This window comes from Protopterus annectens, chromosome 4.part0 (genome assembly GCF_019279795.1).
Source record: "Protopterus annectens isolate FY-2018-M chromosome 4.part0, PAN1.0, whole genome shotgun sequence".
NCBI lineage: Eukaryota > Metazoa > Chordata > Ceratodontiformes > Protopteridae > Protopterus > Protopterus annectens.
In genome coordinates this window covers 835,812,653-835,834,856 of record NC_056733.1, presented here as the reverse complement: position 1 = coordinate 835,834,856, position 22,204 = coordinate 835,812,653, and the positions used below count along the sequence as shown (strand labels likewise).

Below are 22,204 nucleotides of genomic sequence, written 5' to 3'. Positions count from 1 at the left end.
GCAGTCTCGTGAAGAAATAAAATAAACTCTTCAATTTTTTTTTTTTAAGCTAAAAAGTACACCAAATGGATCGTATTTCTGCCTGTGACAAGGAGAATACATGGACATAGCTGGGTTCATTGTCCAAAGGTCACACAGTACATCTGAAAATTACACCCAGATCTGCTGGACTCCTTGGTTCCAAGTTTTAGGACTACTCTTAGGATGCACTGCATTTTTAGGAATCCATCATAAAAATACACAGCAGCAATGTGAATACAAACTTCAGGCTTAATGATGCAATTACAATGTGGGTCTTTCAGTTCACAGCGTTGAACTTTTACATGTAAAACCAGCTGTGGCCACTGTAGTATGTTCCAAACAGTAGCATTACATCATGTGCCTGTTCATATAACTCAGGATATAAAGTACTTCAGTTTTCATAATACATGCTAACACTAGTTCATAGGCTCTACCTGGCTTTGGTAAATCAGTATGACAGGGCAAACAAACACCTATAAGATAGAGCAAATGAAATATGTGGTAAGAAAAGATAATTAAGTATTCATTTAAACAGACAAATATGGAGTGAACCCAGACTATTCCTATCAGAGTGTCAGACAAAGTATTGCTGGCAGTTACAACTACAACATATGACCAGAGAATGTGGACAGAGCAAAAGAGCAAAAGCTAGCAAGGCCTAGCAGTGGTTCTGGGTACATTATGTGTAGGAAAAGCTTGGAAGGACAGCTATATCTCAGAAGATAACACTACTCTGGAACTGACTCTCCAGCCACGCAACACAAAGCTCATCCCCATCCATATTCAAGCGCAACTTGGATCTATGGATGGAAAACAGAAAATTTACCCAGAACTGTTCTCATACTATTAATGGCCAGAGGCAGCTCCTAATTGCTGTATCCTAAGCATGGGTCCTCTCACATTACCTACGGTACAATTCCAATTTTTCTCATTAGGTGTAATACACAACTATCGACCATGGGACGGGTAAGGCCAGTCTAACATCAAATGGGATAGGTTAAATTGAGCATCAAAATGGAAACTGGCTAGGCTTAAACTATCCTGCAAGGACAGCTAACCTAGTACTTAACTATGAACCTACGGCATAGATTAGAGTAATTAAAGTGATATGGTTACCTTATGGTTAAGATAATCTCTAAACATCACTTACATCACTTACAAAGAGTGCTAACCGAACCAAAACACTTCCTTTATGGTACCTGACAACATACATGGATACTTAATTAATAGCATTAAACAAGCCTTTGCAAGCACACAGACTGTTTAACCTAAGCTTAGCTCCTGGTTTTGCTCCTGACAAGTAGCACTCCCTCTACAAATGTGGTCTTAAAACTGAACCAAGTAATTACAGACTTATCAGCCTTATACACCTCAACTGCAAAGCCATGGAACACATTATAACTGATCTCGGACATCAAGAATATCATTAGATTTTCCACCCATCAGTTTGGCTTTTGTGAAGGGTACAGTCTGTCTAATGTGGAAAATGTCTTCAAAAGGGTTAAGGAGGCTGCAGACGGTGGCCATGAAGTGCATGTGGTGCATTCAGACCAGGCCAAGCCCTTTGACAAAATTCTCTATGCTGGCATACAAAAGCTAAATGCTTTAAAAATTGACCTATGAAAAGTGAGGGTTGCAGGTTCCTCATCAGCATGAAGTATGAAAGTGACCCACAGTATTCCTCACAGTACAGCGTTTGGACCGCTCTGTTTTGGTACTTACTTCTCAGATCTCCAAGCAGAGAACAAAGACATCTGTAAAATTTGCCACAAACTGTAAACTAGGGGCTGTTAAAACACCTTCCGACATCCAAACCCAGAATGAACTCACCCTAGTAAACTCCTGATATACGAAAAATTAACTCAAACTAAATGCTATAAAGTGTAGTATCATCGCTTTTGGTAGACATACTCTACCTCCCATCATCACACTGTACAGACAACACACCTCTACAAATCAAAAATGTAGTTGAGACCTAGGTACAGGGCAATGGTTGCAAGGAAATCCTTTCATTTAGCCCAGCCAATGGTTGCAAGGAAATCCTTTCATTTAGCCCAGCCAATTGGCAAAGGAATATCATCAAGGATTAAAGAGGTAAATCACTCCCCTATATTAAGCACCAATCAGGCTAGTAATTGTGTGCATTGCCCCCTTTAGGTTGTATTTCATTAAACATGTCAATTAGAAAGCATCCAAAAGGATCACAGGCCTGAAGTCTCTAAGCTACTAAAATAAGCTGAAAGCCCTATCCTTTAATCAGACACTTTTGGAGGCAGATCTGTGTCTTGGGCTACTGTGCCATTAGAAACCCAATTGTCCTGGACCTCATGTATTGCCACAAGTGTAATATCACTAGCAGTTCCAGAACCGTGGACCTAAATCTTCACCAACAGGTAAAGAAAACACTGTGGAGGGCCAGGTTTATAACCCAGAGCCTCCTTAACCTCTGGAAGAAACTTCACCTTCATGTTAAGCAGTGCAACACCCAAGAACCTATGAACAGTCCTCCTTTAAACATATCCTAAAAGAATGGATGGGTAATTAGAAATTTGCACCGGAATCGACTGGTAGGAGGTGCCACTTAAGGTAGGGTACTTTCAAAGCGTGAATGGTCAGATAACTCAGTGGCCTTTGAGTATCTAGGACTCTATTGTCAATTTCATTAAAGTACTGCACCTGAAACCCTTCCCCCAACAGAAAATTACAGCTATGTACTTACCATAGCTTGGCATCTGTGTTATCTGTAGTCACCATTCATCACATTAGGGACTTGGATCAGATATCGGATCTGAGCCGGCATACTCAGAACACAGCTTTGCTCAAGCTCCTCCCCTCCCAAAATGCACTGCGGCCCTACACTCCCTCAGATCAAGTTTGCACAAGGAAAACAGATAAAAACATAGAAACCAAATAGAACCTCCAAAATCCAACCAATCTTCCAAGCAGGGGGCTGGAGTGTGGGATTGTGATGATTGGTGACTACAGAACACAGATGCCAAGTTATGGTAAGTACATAACTATAAATCTGATGTTATCTAGTCACCATTCCTCACGTTAGGGTTTGAATCCCCAGCTACCTAAATCCTGGGAGGTCTCAAGGAAGGACATGCCGAAGAACTGTGAATGAAGCCCTTCCTCTGGAAATCAAATCCAACTTATAGTGGAAAACAAACATGTGGGGAGAAGACCACGTTGCTGCCGCACAAATGTCATCTAAAGACTGATAATCTTGCAGAGGCAATGGAAGTAGAGACTGCCCTGGTTGAATGAGCCCTCACTGGTGTGGCTAAGGAAATACCCTCTGAAGAATAAATAAAGGAAATACATTAATACCCCTGCCTTTTCTATTAACAGAGAAGGCTAAAAATAGTTGGTCTGAAAGCCTAAATTCTCGTATTCGATGTAAATAAAAGCTAAGTTGATGATGAACATCCAATGTGTGCAGAATATATTCCCATTTATTGGAAAAGCTAGGGAAAAATACTATTAAGTGAAAACATTGGTTGATATTTGCTGATAAAGCCAGTTTAGGCATGAAGGATGGATCAGGTTTTAGAGACACACTGTCCTTGTGGAAAATTAAATAGGGTGGGGCTTGACAGTAAGAGCTTGCAGCTCTAAGACTATCTTTGCCGAAGTAATTGCCACTAAAAAGGCAGTCTTCCAGGAGAGAAATTTAATATCGCACGAAGCCGCTGGTTCAAAAGGAGGTTTTGTTAAAGCCTGAAGCACCACAATCAAATCCCATGGAGGAGAAGGACGTTTTAACAGGGGGCCTTAATAGAAAAATACCTTTTAAAAAGGCCTTACAGAGGTATGCAAAAAAGGTCGAATCACCACCAAGGTGAAAATTTGAAATGGCTGCCAACTGTACCTTAATGTTGGAAAAACTAGCCCCTTCTTTAAAGAGAGAGGTCAAGAAGAGAAGAATTTCGGGAATAGGAGCAGAGAAGAGGTCTAAATTCTTGTTCTTTGCCCATACCGCAAACCTCTTCCATTTACTGGAATAAACTTTTCTGGTAGAAGACCTCTGGGAAGCAAGAATAATCTCCTTCAAAGGTGAAGGTAGCCTGGACTTAGCCAAAAATCACTGGAAGTGGACATAACACACTGTCAGACGTAGGGTCTGAAGATTCAGTGCGGTAGAACAGAAGGATGAGATAGCAGATCCGGAACTGGATCAAGCACCCAGGGTGGATGCCTCAAATGAGACCATAGAAGGGGGAAACCACACCAGCCGAGGCCAAAAGGTGGCAATGAGGATAATTTGACTCTGGAGGCGTCTAGCTTTCTGAAGTACTCTGGGAATTTGGGGTAACAGAGGAAAGACATACAGGAGACCCGGAGGCCAATCGTGGGAGAGCACGTCCCTGGGGGATTCCCCTTCCGGGGGGATCAATGCAAAGAAGTTGCTGCACTTGTGGTTGAGAGGAGATGCAAACAGATCACAGCTCAGTTAACCCCACCGACGGAAAATCTGTTGAGCCACTATTGGATTCAGGGACCACTTGTGAGGAGTCAATACAGCCCTGCTCAGTTTGTTCACCAACACGTTGGATGCTCCGGGAATGTGCATTGCAATGAGAAAGCACCCCATGGCCTTTGCCCACTCCCAGACCCTCACGGCCTTGCGACACAGCAGACAAGAACGTGTCCCCCTTGTTTGTTTATATACCACACAACAGCCATGTTTGTCTGACAGAACCACAATCTTCCTGTTGAGGAAAGCAGTCTTGAAAGTTTTGCAATGATAAAAGGACTGCTCTCATCTCCAGAATCTTGATGTGCAGTTTGGTCTCTGTGGGCGACAAAGTCCCTTGGACGGTCTTGCCCCTGGAAATGCCCCACCCCAGGAGGGAAACGTCCGAGGTGACTGTCACCACAGGAGTCTGAGGAAAGAAAGGTCTGCCTACTAGGAGATCCGAAGATCGAATCCACCATGACAAATGCTTGTGATACACTGAGGTGAGCTGAATGGGAAAAGACAGAGGATGCTGCCACGCTGACCACTGAACTGTGAGGGTCCACTGAAGGACCCTCATATGATACCGAGCCATGGGAACCAAATAAATGGCTGCAGCCATCGATCCTAGAGCCCTGAGAATGAGTGAGACTGGCGGGCAGTTAGCTCCGGCAAGATCTGAACCTGGTCACAAATAAGCAACACCCTTCGAGAAGGTAAAGCTGCAATCTGAAAGGTGGTATTCAACAGAGTGCCTATGAATTCCAATTTTTGTGTTGGAGACATGGAGGATTTTGCAGTGTAAACTGTGATCTCCAGGCAATGGAACAGGGAGAGAACGTAGTGAATATTGTCCAGTAGTTGATGCCTTGTGGGGGCCGTCAGGAGCCAATCGCCCAAATAGGGAAAAAAGTACAGTTTTGTACCTACTATAAATGTAGATGTCCGATAGGTATGCATCTGCAGTCCTAACATATGGGTTGTCCTGCCTCAGGCAGCCCTTCGGTCGGCCGGATTCCAAAGTCTGGGTCTGGCCTCGGCTGATGTCGCACTTCACCCGACGTCATTGCTGCTGTTTATTGGGTATAAAGGCATCAGCCGACGCCATTTTCCTCAGTGTTTCTTGCCCCAGATGCCAGGTGCCCTCTAGTAAGGCTAAATTTGGATAAATGCAAATAATTCCAAACAGTAGAGAGCAAACAATATAAAAATATATATATATATATATATATATATATATATATATATATATATATATACATATATACAAACAAATACACCATAATAGAGTCCCCCAGCTAGCTAAAAGAGGGGTAAATACCCTAGGAATACCACAGAGGGGAAGGAGGGTGGGTAATCCTGACTGCAGATGCATACCTATCGGACATCTACATTTATGGTAGGTACAAAACTGTACTATGTCCTTCAAGGATGCATCTGCAGTCCTAACATATGGGTAGAATACCATAGCCAAACTGCGGGAGGAGGCACTAAGAAAAAAATGGTGTAGTTAAGATCCCTTGCAAAACAGCAGTTGCAAAACCTGCTCAGGATCTAGAGTATAAGGGAAGATTGTAATGCTTGGCAAATGTAAGCACGGAGCTCCAAGTAGCAGCTTCTAAAATGTCTTTGGTAGCCACTCCTCGTAGGAAAGCTGTAGTGGTGGCTGTAGCTCTTGTGGAATGAGGTCTGATATTATCAGGAGTTGTCTTTCCATGAAAAGAGTAGCAAAATCGAATGCAATTTCCTATCCATTTTGAGATTGTCTGTTTTGAAATTGCTTTTCCTTGCATTCCTGTTGCATATGCTACCAGAAGCTGGTCAGTTTTTCTGCTGGTCTTAGTTCTGTCCAGATAGTAGCGTAATTGTCTGTGCACATCCAAGGTATGTAGCAGTCTTTCCAACCTGTTCTGTGGGTTGGGGAAGAATGTAGGTAAATGAATCGCTTGGTTCAATGATACTCTGGAGACCACTTTTGGCATAAAGGTAGGGTTAGTTCTCAGAGAGACTCTGTCCTGATGGAAGATAAGGAAGGGTTGTACTGCCATTAATGCCTGTAACTCAAGATACCCTTCTTGCTGAAGTAATTGCTAGCAGGAAAGCAGTTTTCCAAGACAATTGTAATTCTGCTGTTGCTGCTGGTTCAAAAGGGGGAAGTGTTAACTTTTCCAGCACAAAGTTGAGATCCCATGTAGGTAAAGGTGGTTTCCTTGGAGGCTTTACATTTTGATTCCTCTCAAGAACTGCCTGAGTAGAGGATGAGAGAAGACAGGAGGATCCATGTTGTATTCTGCTGAAATTGCTGATGCATGAATCTTAATGGAGGAGTAAGACAGGCCATTGTGGAACAGCTCTGCTAAATATTCCAGGATGTGTGCTATGTTTGCCAATGAGACATTTTCTCCCTTTGCTGCACTCCAAATGAAGTATCTTTTCCACTTGGCTGAATAAGTCTTCCTTGTGGAGGGTCTGCGTGCCTCCAGGATAATGTCCTTAACCCTCTGAGATAAACCTGGGTTATTTTGTTTTATGCAATATTCCAAGCAGCTAGCTGCAGTGTTTTCAAGTTTGGATGTAGGATCTTGTAGTTGTCCTGTGTTAGTAGTAAGGGACATAGAGGTAGATGCCATGCGTGTGTCCGAGACATGCTTCTCAGTAGCGGGTACCAATGTTGCCTCGGCCAGTCTGGAGCTATCAGAATTACCCTTGGCTGGTCCTCTCTGATCTTCAGTAGAACTTTGTACATCAAGGGAAGAGGTGGAAATGCATATGCTGTCAGGTTTTTCCAGCTAAAGGAAAGGGAGTCCACCCTCCAAGCAAGTGGGTGGTATGCTCTTGTGCAGAATTTCTTCAATTGGTGATTGTGTGGGGAGGCAAACAGGTCTATCTGTGGTAGTCCCCATTTCTTTGTTATGGCTTTGAAGATATCTGGATGCAGCATCCATTCGTGAGCATCCGTGGTAGTTCTGCTTAAGGTGTCTGCTAGAGAATTTTCTTTTCCTGGTACGAATCTGGCCTGAAGTTGAATGTTGAGGTTCAGGGCCACATTCCACAGGTCCATTGCCATCCGGCATAGAGGATATGAATGTGTACCTCCCTGTTTGTTGATGTACCACATGACTGTGGTATTGTCCGTCCTTATCAGCAGATGACCCTGTTGAAGGAGTGGTCTGAATGCCTGGATCGCATGTTTCACTGCCAGCATCTCCTTTAGATTTATGTGTAGATTCAGCTGGTCTTGGGTCCATAGGCCTTGTATACACTTGTCCACCATGTGTGCCCCCATCCTAGGTCTGAGGCGTCCGTGGTGATGGTCTGGCTTGGATGTGGTTTGTGGAAAGGCAAGCCTCTGTTCAACTGACAGGCCTGAGCCCACCACAAGAATTCTTGCTTCAGGCATGGAATTATTGGAATCTGGGCTTCTAGACTGTGCTTGTGTTGAGACCATACATTCCTTAGATACCATTGTAGCTTTCTCATATGCAGCCTGGCATGCGGAACCAATATTATGCAGGATGCCATGTAGCCCAGGGCTTGCAGGACTTTCCTTGCAGTAAGCTGAGTTTGTGTTGTTAATGTCATGAAGTAGACTGGTAGTTGCTTTTGTTTTTATTCTGTGAGAAAAGCCATCTGAGTTGATGTGTCTAATTCTGCACCCAAGAATGTTATCCTTTGGGATGGTACTAGTCTTGACTTTTGCATGTTGACTGTGTATCCCAAGGCCTGCAACAGTTGTATGACATTTTCCAAATCTTTTGTTAACTTTGCCTTGTTGTCCGCTTGTATTAGGCAGTCGCCCAGGTATGGGTAAATCTGAATTCCCTGAAGTCTGCAATGAGCAATTACTGATGCCAGGCATTTCGTGAATACTCTGGGCGCAGTAGATAAGCCAAAAGGCAATGCTGAGAATTGATAATGCTCTGATCCTGCAAGAAATCTGAGGTGTCTTCTGCAATCTGGTCGTATAGGGACGTGCAGGTATGCCTCCTTGAGATCTAGAGTCACCAGCCAAGACTCCTTGCCCAGCATGGGAAGAAGTTGCTGGAGGGTCAGCATTTTGAATTTTGGAACAATGAGGTATGTGTTCAGTGCGGACAAATCTAGAATAGGTCTCCATTGATTTTCTTTTCTTGGTACAAGGAAAAGCCTGGAGTAAAATCCTTGGCCTGGTTCCATAGGTGGCACCTCTTCTATAGCTCTCATCCTTAGTAAGTTGTTGATTTGTCTTAGAGCGTCTGTTTTTTGGCTTGGTGGTAGGTTTGGCATTCCTCTCTTTTTTGGTAGAGTATGGAAGTGAAACCTGTAGCCCTTGTCTATTGTTTGTAAAGTCCATTTGTCTCCTGTAATGTAATGCCAGTTGTCGGAGAATAAGGCTAGTTTTTCGCCCAAGGGTGCTTCCAGTTGTTCCCTGGTAGGCGGAACTAGAGCCAAGTCATTGTGTCTGCCCTGTGGAAGTGGTTGTAGTTGATTCTGTGGCAGTACTTCTCTGGTTGGTAGGTTGCCACTGACGTCCCCTGTAGGCACCCCTAGACTGACTTCTGCCTCTTGGGCGTCTATTTCTGCCTCTCTGCGCTCTGGAGTTGTCTGGAAAGGACCAATTCTTCGAAGGCCAATTTCTGCTAAACCTCGGAGGTTGGACCTGTAAGAAATCCTTGACTGTTTGGACAGATTTTGCTTTTTCTTCCACCTTTTTTAGGACCTCCTGTGCAGGGGAGCCAAACAAACTTTGTTTCTCCATGGGAGCATCTAAGAGTTTTGACTTAACATGGTCTGGTAAGGATTGTTCTTTTAACCAGGCATGCCTTCGAATCACTGTTCCAGTCACAGCTGATCTAAAGGAAGCCTCCAGTGCATCATAGCCACATTTTAAGAAATGGTTACTGACCTGCTGAGAGTTATGTACCAAATCCTGAAGGGACTTGCGGTCTAAAGGTTTAGGAGAAGATAGTTTTTTATTTAGCTGGTCTAACAAAAATTCCTGGTACTGAATCATGTGAAATTGACAGTTCAAGGCCCTGGCCGAAAGAGTAGCAGAAGTATAAACCTTTTTACCCCATCTCTCTAATGCTCTAGATTCCCTTTCAGAGGGAAGAGGGTTTTTGGCAGAGGCAGCTGCCACACCTTTAGGGCCCTGTGAAATGGTTTCAGGGTCTGCAACAGGAGCCTTATACAAATGGTAGTGTGTGTCCGGGACTGGCTTGGCAGGGGCCGGAGGAAGAGAATCAGGAGCAGTACAAGCATCATTATATGCATCATCAACAACTGTTAGTACTGGCGGAATGGCTAAAGGCCTATGCTGTGGTAAGTGTAAAAAAGTCCTTAGCCTTTTCCTTGAATCTGAAAAATCCTGGCCCTGCCATTGGAAGAGTTCCCTCATAGCATGCAAGGTTTCCCCAAAGGAAAATTCTTCAGGAGGAGAAGCAGAAGGAATGGAGTCTTCTGCATCAGAATCCTCATAAGGAGAATATGGGCCTTCGTGAGGGTCTGAAAGGTCTGAGTCATCCGAGGAATAATCTGTAGAGACAGGTTCTGGGGGTTCAGTCCTAGGCCTGTTGTCTGGAGGGGGCTGAGAGGCCCTTGTCTGGGTGAGGTTGGGATCCTCTGATCAAAGAAATGAGAACCTCAGCCAGGCTGAGTATTTGGGAACTAGAGGTAGGCCTATGTGAAGGAGTTTTGGCAGGCAAGGCCTTAAAAGATTTAGCTGCCTTAGCCCTGGCAAAAGCCTTGATAGACATGGAAGCAGGGGGTCTAGCAGCCCCACGTGCAGGGGTAGTTATGTCTAAAGGAATAGTGTCTGATAAATCCTGGGTGCCTGCTTCTGTAGCAGTAAATTCAGTAGCAGATTCAGCCATGCTCTGTGAGGCCTCGGCTATCGTAAGCATGCTTTTGGCCAAAGGAAGAACCGGGGGCTCGGTTTCAGCCGAAACAGAGACATTCGCGGTTGGCCTAACCGTGGTTTCAGCCGAAACCGCGGGCCGCGAATGTCGGTCCTTTTCCTTGCGCTTTTTAGCTAATTGAGTAGTCGGAGTCTCCGACGGCATTTTGTATGCAAAAGCGGGACCAAAAAACTCCTCTGCAAACTCCGACTGACGTCTAAGTGTCCGTCGGTTAAAGGAAGCACAGGCTAGACAAGCTGATACGTCGTGGTCTGGGCCTAAGCAAGGAAGGCAGTAAGAGTGGAAATCCTTATGAGGTATTTGTTTCCCACAAGTTAAACAATTATTTACTTTGTCTGACATCGGCTGAGGCAAGAAAGAGTCCCCAACGGGGTACTTAGCTTTTTAGAAGTCTTCAGTAGTAGAAATCTCTGGATCTGACCGACCGGCACTTGCGAACAGCTTCTGCTTCGGGCACCGTGCGGCAAGAAAGACTGAGGAAAATGGCGTCGGCTGATGCCTTTATACCCAATAAACAGCAGCTATGACGTCGGGTGAAGTGCGACATCAGCCGAGGCCAGACCCAGACTTTGGAATCCGGAATCCGGCCGACCGAAGGGCTGCCTGAGGCAGGACAACCCATATGTTAGGACTGCAGATGCATCCTTGAAGGACATCCTGGATTCCCCTGCAGTTGTAGGTGAGCTGCTACCACCTCCACACATTTGGTGAACACCCGGGGGGCTGAGGTGAGACCAAAGGGCGGGGCCCAGAAAGTACAGTTGTGTACACTTACAAATGTTTGTTAGTTATTTGGAGACAGTCCTTTCTAAAATAAAATGCTGAACCATTTTGAAGATGCATGCTTTTATAAATAAATGGCAAAATTAGCCCCAAACAGCTATTTGGGTGCAGTTCTTCTGAAAATACTGTTAAAGGGTTAGCATCAATTTAAATGAAAAAAGATGATTTATAGTCAACAAGCTGCTTCTACAGCATCAAATAAAGCCAAGATTAAGCCATCTAAAAATTGTATGCAAGGTCCATTAATAATTTGTCAAGAAAGGCTAGTCTGGTGAAACTACAACTGCTCTGGTTACACGGCAAGCTTCCACTACATACCTGAACCAATCCATCTATTTCCAAGATTAATAATAATCCAGTTTTACATGAAATGGCTAGATTTAAAATTACCTCCGGGTCAATAGCCTAGCAATCTCCTATGATTCCATGAATAAAATAAAACAAGATGTCCTTTATCAGGGCTTGCATGTTATAAGCTTACGTACAAGTCTTTTACCTGAAAACTTTGCTCATACATTTTTTGACTGAAGCACTAGCGCAACCTTGTAGCACAGGGCCAAATACACAGTGGTACACACACTTACCCTTCTCTTGAGCCTCTCTCTCTCTTTCAAGGTTAAGGTGTCAGCTTTAGCAATCACTGGGACAATGTTTACTTTGCTATGCAGAGCTTTCATGAACTCAACATCCAGAGGTTTCAGTCTAAAAACAAAAGAGTTAAAGCACAATTTAAAAAGCTGTAAAAACGTTCAACTTGACTAAAACACACATGCAGATGTGCTTGTAAAAAAACACAGAATTCTTCCCTCCAGATGTTACACCTCTGAATTCTCATACTACTGTCCTTCTACAATATGAAGAAGAAAGCAGCCAGACTTCACTATAACATCCATCCCTACATGTAAATGTGAAAACACTACAAAGCAATGCCACGTAAGCTACTATAATTTACTGCAGCTGGAATCCTTTTCACTGTCTAGGCAAACTGAACATGCCAACACTGAATATGACTCCATCAACCACTCATGTGGACTGATTCAGCTTTCTGCCAGTCACCTTTCAGCCCTCAGGATACAACTCCTCTAGACCTTCTTATTTCTGGCGCCATTTGCTCCTCAAGCATCCCCATAAAACAATCTTGACGTCAGTTCAACAAGACCACTTGGGTATACAAAAGGTGGGTAGGACTTTCATAAAACTCCTGGTCATGGTTACTTTGTTACTTATTTGGAAGGCAACAAGTCATTAAAGGCAAAAAACCTACTCATCCTTTCAACCAGTTACTACAGGTGTCCCTCAGGGCTCTATTCTGGGTCCTCTCCTATTTAATATACTTATTAATAACCTCCACATCTCCACTCACCATGCTGGTTTAGTTCAGTATGCAGGCAACTCAATATTATGTGCAGCCTTAATAAATAAGCTCCAATACATTACCCAAATATCTGTATCAAAGAATCAAACCTGCTACTCATCCAAGGAAACGAAGTTAATGCTTTTACCTAAAAGGTTGCCAAAATCAAAAGCAATATTTTACCAAAAAGTCAGCAAATAATACTGTCATTGAAACTGTAACTCGCAGTAAACTTCTAGGCATTACAATAGATGACAATCTCAGATATGACCAGCATATACTGTACACCAGTGGTGCACAAACTTTTTGTTGGGAGGGCCACTACACAAATTCTTAATGCATCTGCAGGCCACCTCAAAACATAGTAAGTCGTTACACATTAACAATAGGTACAGGTGACTGGCATTTTTACTACAGCAGTCATGAAATTGCCCTTTTTCTACATCAACTTTGTGTTTAACTTCACTCTGGCTTGCAGCCATGACTTATTACAAACACTTGCAGAAAGTTACTACTGTTTACAGACTACAAGTTATAAACAACAAAGAATAGTTACTTCCGCAGCTAAAAATTTGAGGTGGGCGCAACTGCAGTCAATTAGGTAAGTAAGCATGTTCTGGAAATTAAGCATGACTGGAGTAAGGCGTAGCATTTTTTCACTTTTTTAAAAAAATTTAGTTACTCTCTGCGGGCTGGATGGTGTTGCATTGAGGGCTGAATTTGTGCACCACTGCTGTACACCATTAAATCTACACACCAGGAGCTAGGCTCCCTTTACAGGATTAATGGATTTCTTACAAGAAAAACTCTAGCTACCAGCTTCTTACTGCCAACTCTTTTAAACATTGCTCCTATCCTAACAGACAAATGATAATCAAAGCAACTTGAAACTTGCCTCCTGCTACAATAAAATAGCTAAATTTGCCACCAATCTCCTTCATAGGACCCACTATTGTCATAGCTTAAAGCAATTAAACTGGACTAAATTGCACAACTACCCAACATATTCACAACTAACTACAGAGCACAGACTCATTCCTCATCAAGAATAATGCTCTGCACTACATAACTTATTGTTCCCTACTGTCCAGCATGGGACTTATTTGTAAGTGTTAAGAATTTGTTACTAGAAAGCAAGTTGAATAATGTTGCAGGAGACTCGCTCTTCTCCCAATACATTATTCTCAACATTCACAAGTAAGTTGAAAAATGCTGTAGGAGACTCATTCTACTCCCAATACATTGCTAAACTCGAATAGTATCCCCACACAAATAAAACTCTCTGCCAAACTCAACAGTTTTAAAACACTGCTTAAATAACATATTAACCAATCATGGTCCTGCACATGCTCATCACCAGGTTAAGACTCCATGCTCACCATACACCATTATTCAAGTACTATCCTTAAATAGAAACCTCTCACTGAAACAACAAAACTATATTTGTACGTAACTGCTGCCTGTACAATCTACTGAGTTGCATGAGGGCTTTTGCTTTAGTAACTTCTACTTCTGTAAAATCTTAGAATGTATAAATGTAACTACTGAATGTGTATAAATGTAAACAGAAATGCAATGTTTAACTGGAACTATGTATAACTAATGCAATGTAAACAAATGGAGCTTTTCTCACCTGGCCTCTGCTGAAAATGGGCATTACCCAGTCAGACTTTCCGAGAAACAAAGACAACTAAAAATAATTACATACACACACTAAATCTCAATGAGAACAATGAAGAGACAAGGACTATGGGAACTTGTAAATTACAATGGAACTTGTAAATTACAAAGTGGTATGGAAAGTGGCTTGATTATACCACACACTGCATGACCACAGATGCCTGAATATTTTCTTTCTCAAAAGCTTTGGACACCAATACTCTGTCTGTAGGTAGGCATAACACAGCGTAAACCAATATTTAAACTGCCTTAGCATCTTCAGAAGAAGAAAGTAAGCGAGCAATTCAGCAGTTCAGCAGTACAGAGTCCTCAGAGTCAAACCAAATCTATTGTCCATACATTCTTGCTTGCATCAGGAAAGCAAGAAATGTCCAGGATAAAAATGGAAGTTTGAATGGGTGCTGATATCTGACACTTCCTGATTACAATAGACACTTTTTCTCTCTAAATGTCATTACTTTCTAGAGCACACTGACTGAAGCCCTCTATCAAGGGTCCCTCTGGAAAAATGGAAACTGCATAGTGTCCTACACTGACAGATGCACATAAGCTACATACATGCATCCTTTATTAACTTGAATCCCTGCACCTATATTACAAAAATCTTAGAAATACATACTTGGCATACACTTGGCAAAAAAAAAAAAAAATGGTGGAGACAGTTAAGTTATAATGCTGTCAGCTAGACCATTAAGACTGCAGCAAAACAGTTCTTATAACACATCTGTTGACACCTTTAAGTGGAGTTTCACCACATCTACTGACAGAAATCCTTAGGAAAAGACAAACATTATTCCCACATTTTATATAGAGACATAATGAACATGACTATGGGCGACTACTTCTGCAAGGTATTGAAAGACATTAACAATGAGTTACTAATACGGCAAGCTGAAAGAAAGGACTCCGACATAAGTAAGGATCCCATCATGGTCTATGGAGAACATATCACTATAACAATGATCACAAGGAAATAAGAATGATGACTATCCACAATTTCTACCATAAATAATAAAGCAGTTAAATCCACTGCAGATCTGTGCCACCTTGCGTTTTGGCAACTACAATCAGATGTGAACAGTCTCTCAAAATACTCCTTTTTCCAAAAGCATCCACCTGACATCTCCTTTCCAGATGCTCATGCCATATGACTTCTTGTACCCAATAACCTTTTGTAATGCTTTTCAAGGTGAGCAGAATCCTGCTTAATCACTGCTACTAAAATGGCACTACTGCTGAAGCTGTACAGTGACACAACTTGGTAGGACCACAGAATGGAAAGTTTTACTTATTACCATCTGTTAACCAAGCTGAACTGATGTGAACTGTACCATTTTCAGCCACAACTCAGGGTAATGTAAAATGCAAAGCACGACACAGTATATTACGCAGTTAGATTAAACATACAATTACAGAGGATACAAAGCTAAAGTCAACCTTGTACTAAGCTTATATTTAACACACACACACACACACACACACACACACACACACACACACACACACACACACTATACATACTTTCCTAGTCTTCTTTCGGCATTTCCCAGTTAGGAGTCGACTAGTCTATTAACATAAGTTAAGTGAGCTTCCCTGGCATTTACTCAAGGCAGACCCACCACCCACGCTGAACACTTTACTCACTGTTGCCTGCAATTACAGCCTGTTGCTACCAGAGGCTGCTGTAATTTTGAGGCACATCTTAAAGTATGGAACCCTTTGCCTGCCATACACATATGCAGCCAAAATAATTTTATTATTTTAGTTAAATGTATGGTCCTTCTGCAGTACACTGAAGTGATGAATAGATTCAAAGGCATTCTTTTCATGGTTTGCTGACATGTCCCAAGAACAGTTCACAAGAAACAAGGAAAAAAGCATCCCCTGAAAGAACTGTTCATTTCAAATTCTTGCTATAATATTCCATCAGCTGTATAATTCTGAGTCGAATGACAGCATCCTGAAATCATTAGGACTATGTCTTAATGTATATTTTATCACATCAGAAGCAAATATTAATAAAAGCAAAGGTAAGGGAGAAAAGTAAAAACAGGTTCCTCATAAGTAAAGCTTTCTACAAGGTTCTAGCTTGGGCCTGTCAAAAATGGAAATGGATTTGCATTTCAGTCTTTATGGACACTTAAAACACTCCAAATGCTTTAAAAGTTGATTTTTCAAAGGAAAGCTAAAGAAATCAAAAACATTAGGGCTTAGAATGCAGAGTCAACATCATCTTGACTGTATCTACTGCATATTTTAGCTCATCAGATTCTTTTGAAGAAATTATTCTATTATATTTTCAATACAATCTGTAATGCAGAACAGATCCAGTACAGATGCTTTTAAGAGTATGTTCTTCTCCTGTTCAGTGAATCTTTAACCTACAATTAGCTACGATGGTACACTTAAAACAAATAGAATGAATGATGCCCTCCCCAAGCATGCTTATTTTTGAGGTTACCTTATAATTAATGGCACATCATTTTGACAGGACAGGTCCTGAAGTAAGCCGAGCAATGCTGTTCCTCCTCTTCCTGCCTCCTCATACAGTGTATTTCATTTTTCATGTTCTGTATAGTCTACATCTGTTTTACAAGGCAGCAACAGGTTTTGACTAGTGCAGGAGGGCCCTTGCTAGTATTCTGGTCAGACTAACAAGTCTCCTACAAAGTCTGGTAAAAAAGAAGTACAGCTGTGTAAGTTAACAACATAACATTAGATGTCTGAATGATCACTGCTGCCATAGCCTAAGCTACATAGGTTATATCCTGCCCAGGATATAACAGTCGTCCAAGCTTCTAAATTTTATTTATTTTACATTTGTTGACCGGGATAGTCTGACTGGATATATGTCCATTTTCAGTAGAGACCCGGGGAGGAAAGCTCCACATAGAAGACATACACAAACAGTACATTAAACATTAATTACAAGACCAGTTACTAGTCAGCTTTGCATCAGGGGCAGAGGGCAAGGCCATTTCAAAGCAAACAATTTCCAGATGGATAGCACACCACATCCATTTCTGTTACAAGTAACATGGGAAACAAACCCCTCAGGGGGTCAGAACACACTCCAGTAGGGCAACTTTCACCTCTACAACATGCCAGATGCTGTAATAGAATGGCCTTGCTGTCCGCTTGGATCAGGCAGTCGTCCAGATATGGATAAATTTGTATTCCTCGTTGTCTGCAGTATGCAATTACTGATGCCAGGCATTTCGTAAATACTCTGGGCGCAGTAGATAAGCCAAAGGGTAATGCAGAGAATTGATAATGCGTTGTACCTGCCAAAAATCTGAGGTATCTTCTGCAATCTTGTCTGATAGGGACATGGAGGTATGCCTCTGAGGTCCAACATTACCAGCCAAGATTCACTGCCCAGCATGGGAAGAAGCTGCTGTAGTGTGAGCATTTTGAATTTGGGTACCTCCAGGTATGCGTTTAGAATTGAGAGGTCTAAAATGGGTCTCCAGGCTTTGTCCTTTCTTGGTACTAGAAATAGTTTTGAGTAAAAACCTTGCCCTTGCTCCTTTGTAGGTACCTTTTGAATTGCTTTCATATCCATGAGAGCTGAAATTTGCGTTTGTGCCTCTGCCCATTGGTTTGGGGGCAGATTTGGCATGCCTCTCATCCGTGGTAAAGTGTGAAAATGAAATCTATAGCCTCGGGTAATAATATCCAGAACCCATTTGTCCTTTGTTATGATGCGCCAATTTTGTGGAAATAGAGCCAGTTTTCCTCCCAAAGGTGCTGCCAGGGCAATTTTGCTTGGCAGGTGAAGAGGGAATTCATTGTGTTTGTTTCCTGAAGGGTTGAGATCTTTCGTCTCCACCTCTTTGAGTTGTTGTATGCCATTGTCTAGGCCTGAAAGAACCTTGTGGCTGGCCTCTGCCCCTTGGGCGTCTGTACCTACCCCTTTGGGGTCTGTCTGATGCAGGAAAGGACCAGTTTTTTGATGGCCAGTTTCTGCTGAAACGAGGAGGTTGTACCTGTAAAAAATCTTTAACTGTCTGCATAGATTTTGCCTTTTCTTGCATCCAATAACTTTGCTTTGACATGTTCTGGTAAGGCTTGCTCTTTTAGCCAAGCATGTCTATGTATTACAGATCCTGTGACAGCTGCTCTACATGAGGCTTCCAATGAATCAAAACCACACTGTAAGGTATGCTTTCCCACCTGTTCTGCTGCATGCAGCAAATCCTGCATCTCTTTGAAATCAGGTTGATCTGTCCGAGAAATCATTTTCTGCTTTAACTGTGTAATCAAGTACTGCTGGTGTTTTAGCATGTGGAATTGGCAGTTTAAGGCCCTCATGGCCAAAGTGGCAGACGTATACACTTTCTTCCCCCATCTTTCTAATGCTCTGGAATCTCTGGGAAATGGTTTCGGGGTCTGCAACAGGGCTTTTATATAGAAACTTATGAGAATCAGGAACTCAGTAGTATCTGTCCGGTTTAGCTGGTGCAGGAGGTAAGGAATCTGGGTTTAGACTAGATTCGGTGTAAACATCATCCAAAATGTCTAAAACTGGAGGAATTGTAAGGGGTCTATGCTGTGGGAGAAGAAGAAACTCACGGAGTCTTTTCTTAGAGTCAGAGTAATCTTGGCCTTCCCAGTGGAAGTTTTCCCTCATGGTGTGTAAAGTTTCCCCAAAAGAGTAGTCTTCAGGGGGGGAGACAGAGGGAATGGACACTTCAGCATCTGAGTCTTCATAAGGAGGGAAGGAATAATCCTGGTCCTCAGAGTTAGCTGAGGAAATGGATGCTTGGTCAGAGGAAGGATAATCTTCCTCCAGTCTAGGCCTTTTGTCAGGAGGGGGTTGTGAACCCCTGATAAGGGTAATTAAATCCTCAGCCATCTTAAGCATCTGTTTTTTAGGCATAGGGGCCTGTGGGGGAGTCTGTGGACCCGGTTTCCTAACTTTTAAGGGGGCTTTAAGTTTAGCATAAGACTTAATAGAGATAGTTGTCAGTTTGAAGACACCTTCAGAAACCGAAGGCCTGTCCAAAATCTCCGGATCACCGTCAGGGTTGGCGTCCGAGGGGTGAGATGGAACCAGCTCCTGAGGCCCAGCTGATTCGGTCTGGGAGGCCGTCAGAATTTCTAATTCAGCGGTAGTCAGGGGCTGCGTAGACGCCTCACTGAAAACCGGAGAACCGGCGGCAGGCCTTGCTGAGGCCTCGGTATCTGGTCTTAGCCTTGGTTGCCTGTCCTTATCCTTGCGTTTTTTAATCATTGCTGATGTCGGCTGCTCCGACGACATGCTACAGTTAAATGTTCTGCCAAAATAATGTTGGGAAAAATCTGCCCGACGCTTGATTGTACATCTGTTGAACCAAGCACAAAACCGACAACCAGAGACATTGTGGTCTGGGCCTAGGCAAGGAATACAATAAGAATGAAAATCCTTATGAGGTATTTGCTTCCCACAAGAAATGCAATTATTAACTTTGTCTGACATCGGTCTGAGGCAAGAAAAGTTTCCCCAATGGGGTACTTAGCTTTAGAGAAGACTTCGGGCTGAAATTCGATTTGAAAATCTCAGGAGCTAGACGACCGGCACTTGCGAACTGCTTCTGCTTCGGGCACCGCGCGGCAAGAAAGACTGAAGAAAATGGCGTTGGCTGCCTCTTTTACCCCCCTGTCACACTGACGTCAGGGAAGAAGCGACGACAACTGACGCCGGACCAAGACTTTGGGATTTGGCCGACTGCGGGACCGCCTGACGGCAGGATAACCCGAGTGTAATGACTGCAGCAGTATAACACGATGAACATCTACCAACTACGGAAATTTTGCACAAGGACATACCACACACTAGCTTGGAAAGTGGACGCCCTCTCATTCAGTTGGAAAACATTAACAGTGTATGCCTTTCCTCCACTGCCTCTTCTGGCAAAGGTGCTGCTGAAAGCCAGATTAGAGAGGCCACAAATGATACTCATTGCTCCAGACTGGCCACGCCAACAGTGGTATCCAATACTAAGGAACATGGCTCAAGGCCCATCATGGATTTTACCTCAAATTCCTCACTTGCTCACTCAGCAAAACAAACAGATTCTACACAGCCAGCTCAAGACCTTAAATCTGGCTGCATGGCAAATTACCTAAACAACCAGTCAACACTTCTCTCTAAAGCTGTTATGGATGTCATTCTAGAGGCCAGGAGGCCCAGCACCAGGAAAGCCTATTCAGAAAAGATTCTGCGCCTGGAACCAGGCTAAAGGCCAAAATCCCCTCGTCACAAATATTCCTCAGATTCTACAATATTTAACTGAGATGTTGCACAAAGGACTTTCCTTTTCATCTATTAAGTTCCACGCCTCAGCTATTTCAGCTCAATACAACACGGATCCTCCTATATTTTCACATCCATTACTAAGACAGTACCTCAGAAGGGCTAAGAACATAAGACCGCCCCGGAGAGCACCAACACCAACTTGGGATCTCAACTTTGTTTTGGAAAAACTTACACTACCACCCTTTGAACCAGCTTTTACAGCTAATTTCTATCATGGAAAACTGCCCTGCTGCTAGAAATAACTTCAGCACGAAGAGTCTCAGAGCTACAGGCCCTAATGGCAGTGGAACCGTTCATCATTTTTCATCAAGACAGTCGCTTTACGAACTAACCCTTCCTTTATGCCAAAGGTGGTATCCAGTGTGGCCCTAAACCAAACCATTCATTTGCCCACCTTTTATCCAAACCACCAGAACAAAGGGGAAAGGCTCCTACACTCTTTGGACATTCACAGGCAATTACTTTACTACTTGGATAAAACTAAGGCTTTCAGAAAATCTGACCAGCTCTTTCTATCCTATGCTGCAGGATCACAAGGGAAGGCTATCTCAAAACAGACCATTTCAAAATGGATAGGACATTGTATTTGTTTCTGCTACACACACCATGGGAAACCTGTACCTGGTAACATTAGGCCCCAATCCACCAGGGCTACAGCAACATCAACAGCCTTCCTCAGAGGGGTACCAACCTAGGATATTTTGGAGGCTGCAACTTGGAGTTCAGTGCATACCTTCACCAAGCACCATCATTTACCTCTATACTCTAAAACCAGAGCTGGCTTTTCCACTGCAGTTCTGCAGGGCCTACTAGCTTCTCCAAACCCTGTTTATACCAAGTGGTCTGTGCTGGGGTAGTAAAAGGAACTCTCGGAGCCTTTTCTTAGAATCAGAGTAATCCTGGCCTTCCCAGTGGAAATGTTCCCTCATGGAATGTAAAGTTTCCCCAAAAGAGTAGTCTTCTGGGGAAGATGCTGAAGGAATAGACTCTTCAGCATCAGAGTCTTCATAAGGAGGAAAAGAGTATTCCTGTTCCTCAGAAGAATCTGAGGAAATTGAAACCTGGTCAGAGGAAGTGTAGTCCTCCTCCTGTCTAGGCCTTTTACCAGGAGGGGGATAGGAACCCCTGATTAGGGTAATTAAGTCTTCAGCATCTGTTTCTTGGGCATGGGGCCTTGCACTGGAGACTGCTGTACAGTCTTCTTTGCTTTTAAAGGAGTTTTCAGCTTTGCACAGGATTTAATAGTGAGTGTAGTTGGTCTAAACACACCTTCTGCAACTGAAGGCGTTTCAACTGCACCGGAATCTCCTTCAGCCATGGAGTTGGAAGGGCCTAAAGATAAAGGTTGTGAAGGCCTAGCAATCTCCGCTTGGGAATCGGATGCCGCCTGGGGTTCTAAATCAGCGGTCGTCAGGGGCTGCGTAGGCACCTCACTGAAAACCGGAGAACCGGCGACTAGCCTAGCAGAGGCCTCGGAGTCTGGTTTGGGTCTCGGCTGCCTGTCCTTATCTTTGCGGTTTTTATGCATTCTGGTCGTCGGTTGCTCTGACGGCATGGTATAATTAAATTTCCTACCAAAATAATTTCAGGCAAAATCAAACCGACGTTTAATAGTTCATTTGTTAAACCTAGCACAAAACCGACAACCTGTGACGTCGTGGTCTGGGCCTAGGCAAGGAATACAGTAAGAATGAAAGTCCTTATAA

The 22,204-nt window shown here is 43.1% G+C and overlaps 1 protein-coding gene across 4 annotated transcripts in view; it reads right to left on the bottom strand.

Moving 5' to 3' along the window:
- Positions 1 to 22,204, bottom strand: part of SEPTIN2 (septin 2) — a 1,307,428-nt gene that overhangs the window by 768,803 nt on the left and 516,421 nt on the right. For all 4 annotated transcript variants that reach the window (XM_044068783.1, XM_044068784.1, XM_044068782.1 and 1 more), the window contains one exon: positions 11,748 to 11,865. In XM_044068783.1, the coding sequence (XP_043924718.1) occupies positions 11,748 to 11,865 (118 nt within the window). The remainder of the gene's footprint in view (positions 1 to 11,747; positions 11,866 to 22,204) is intronic.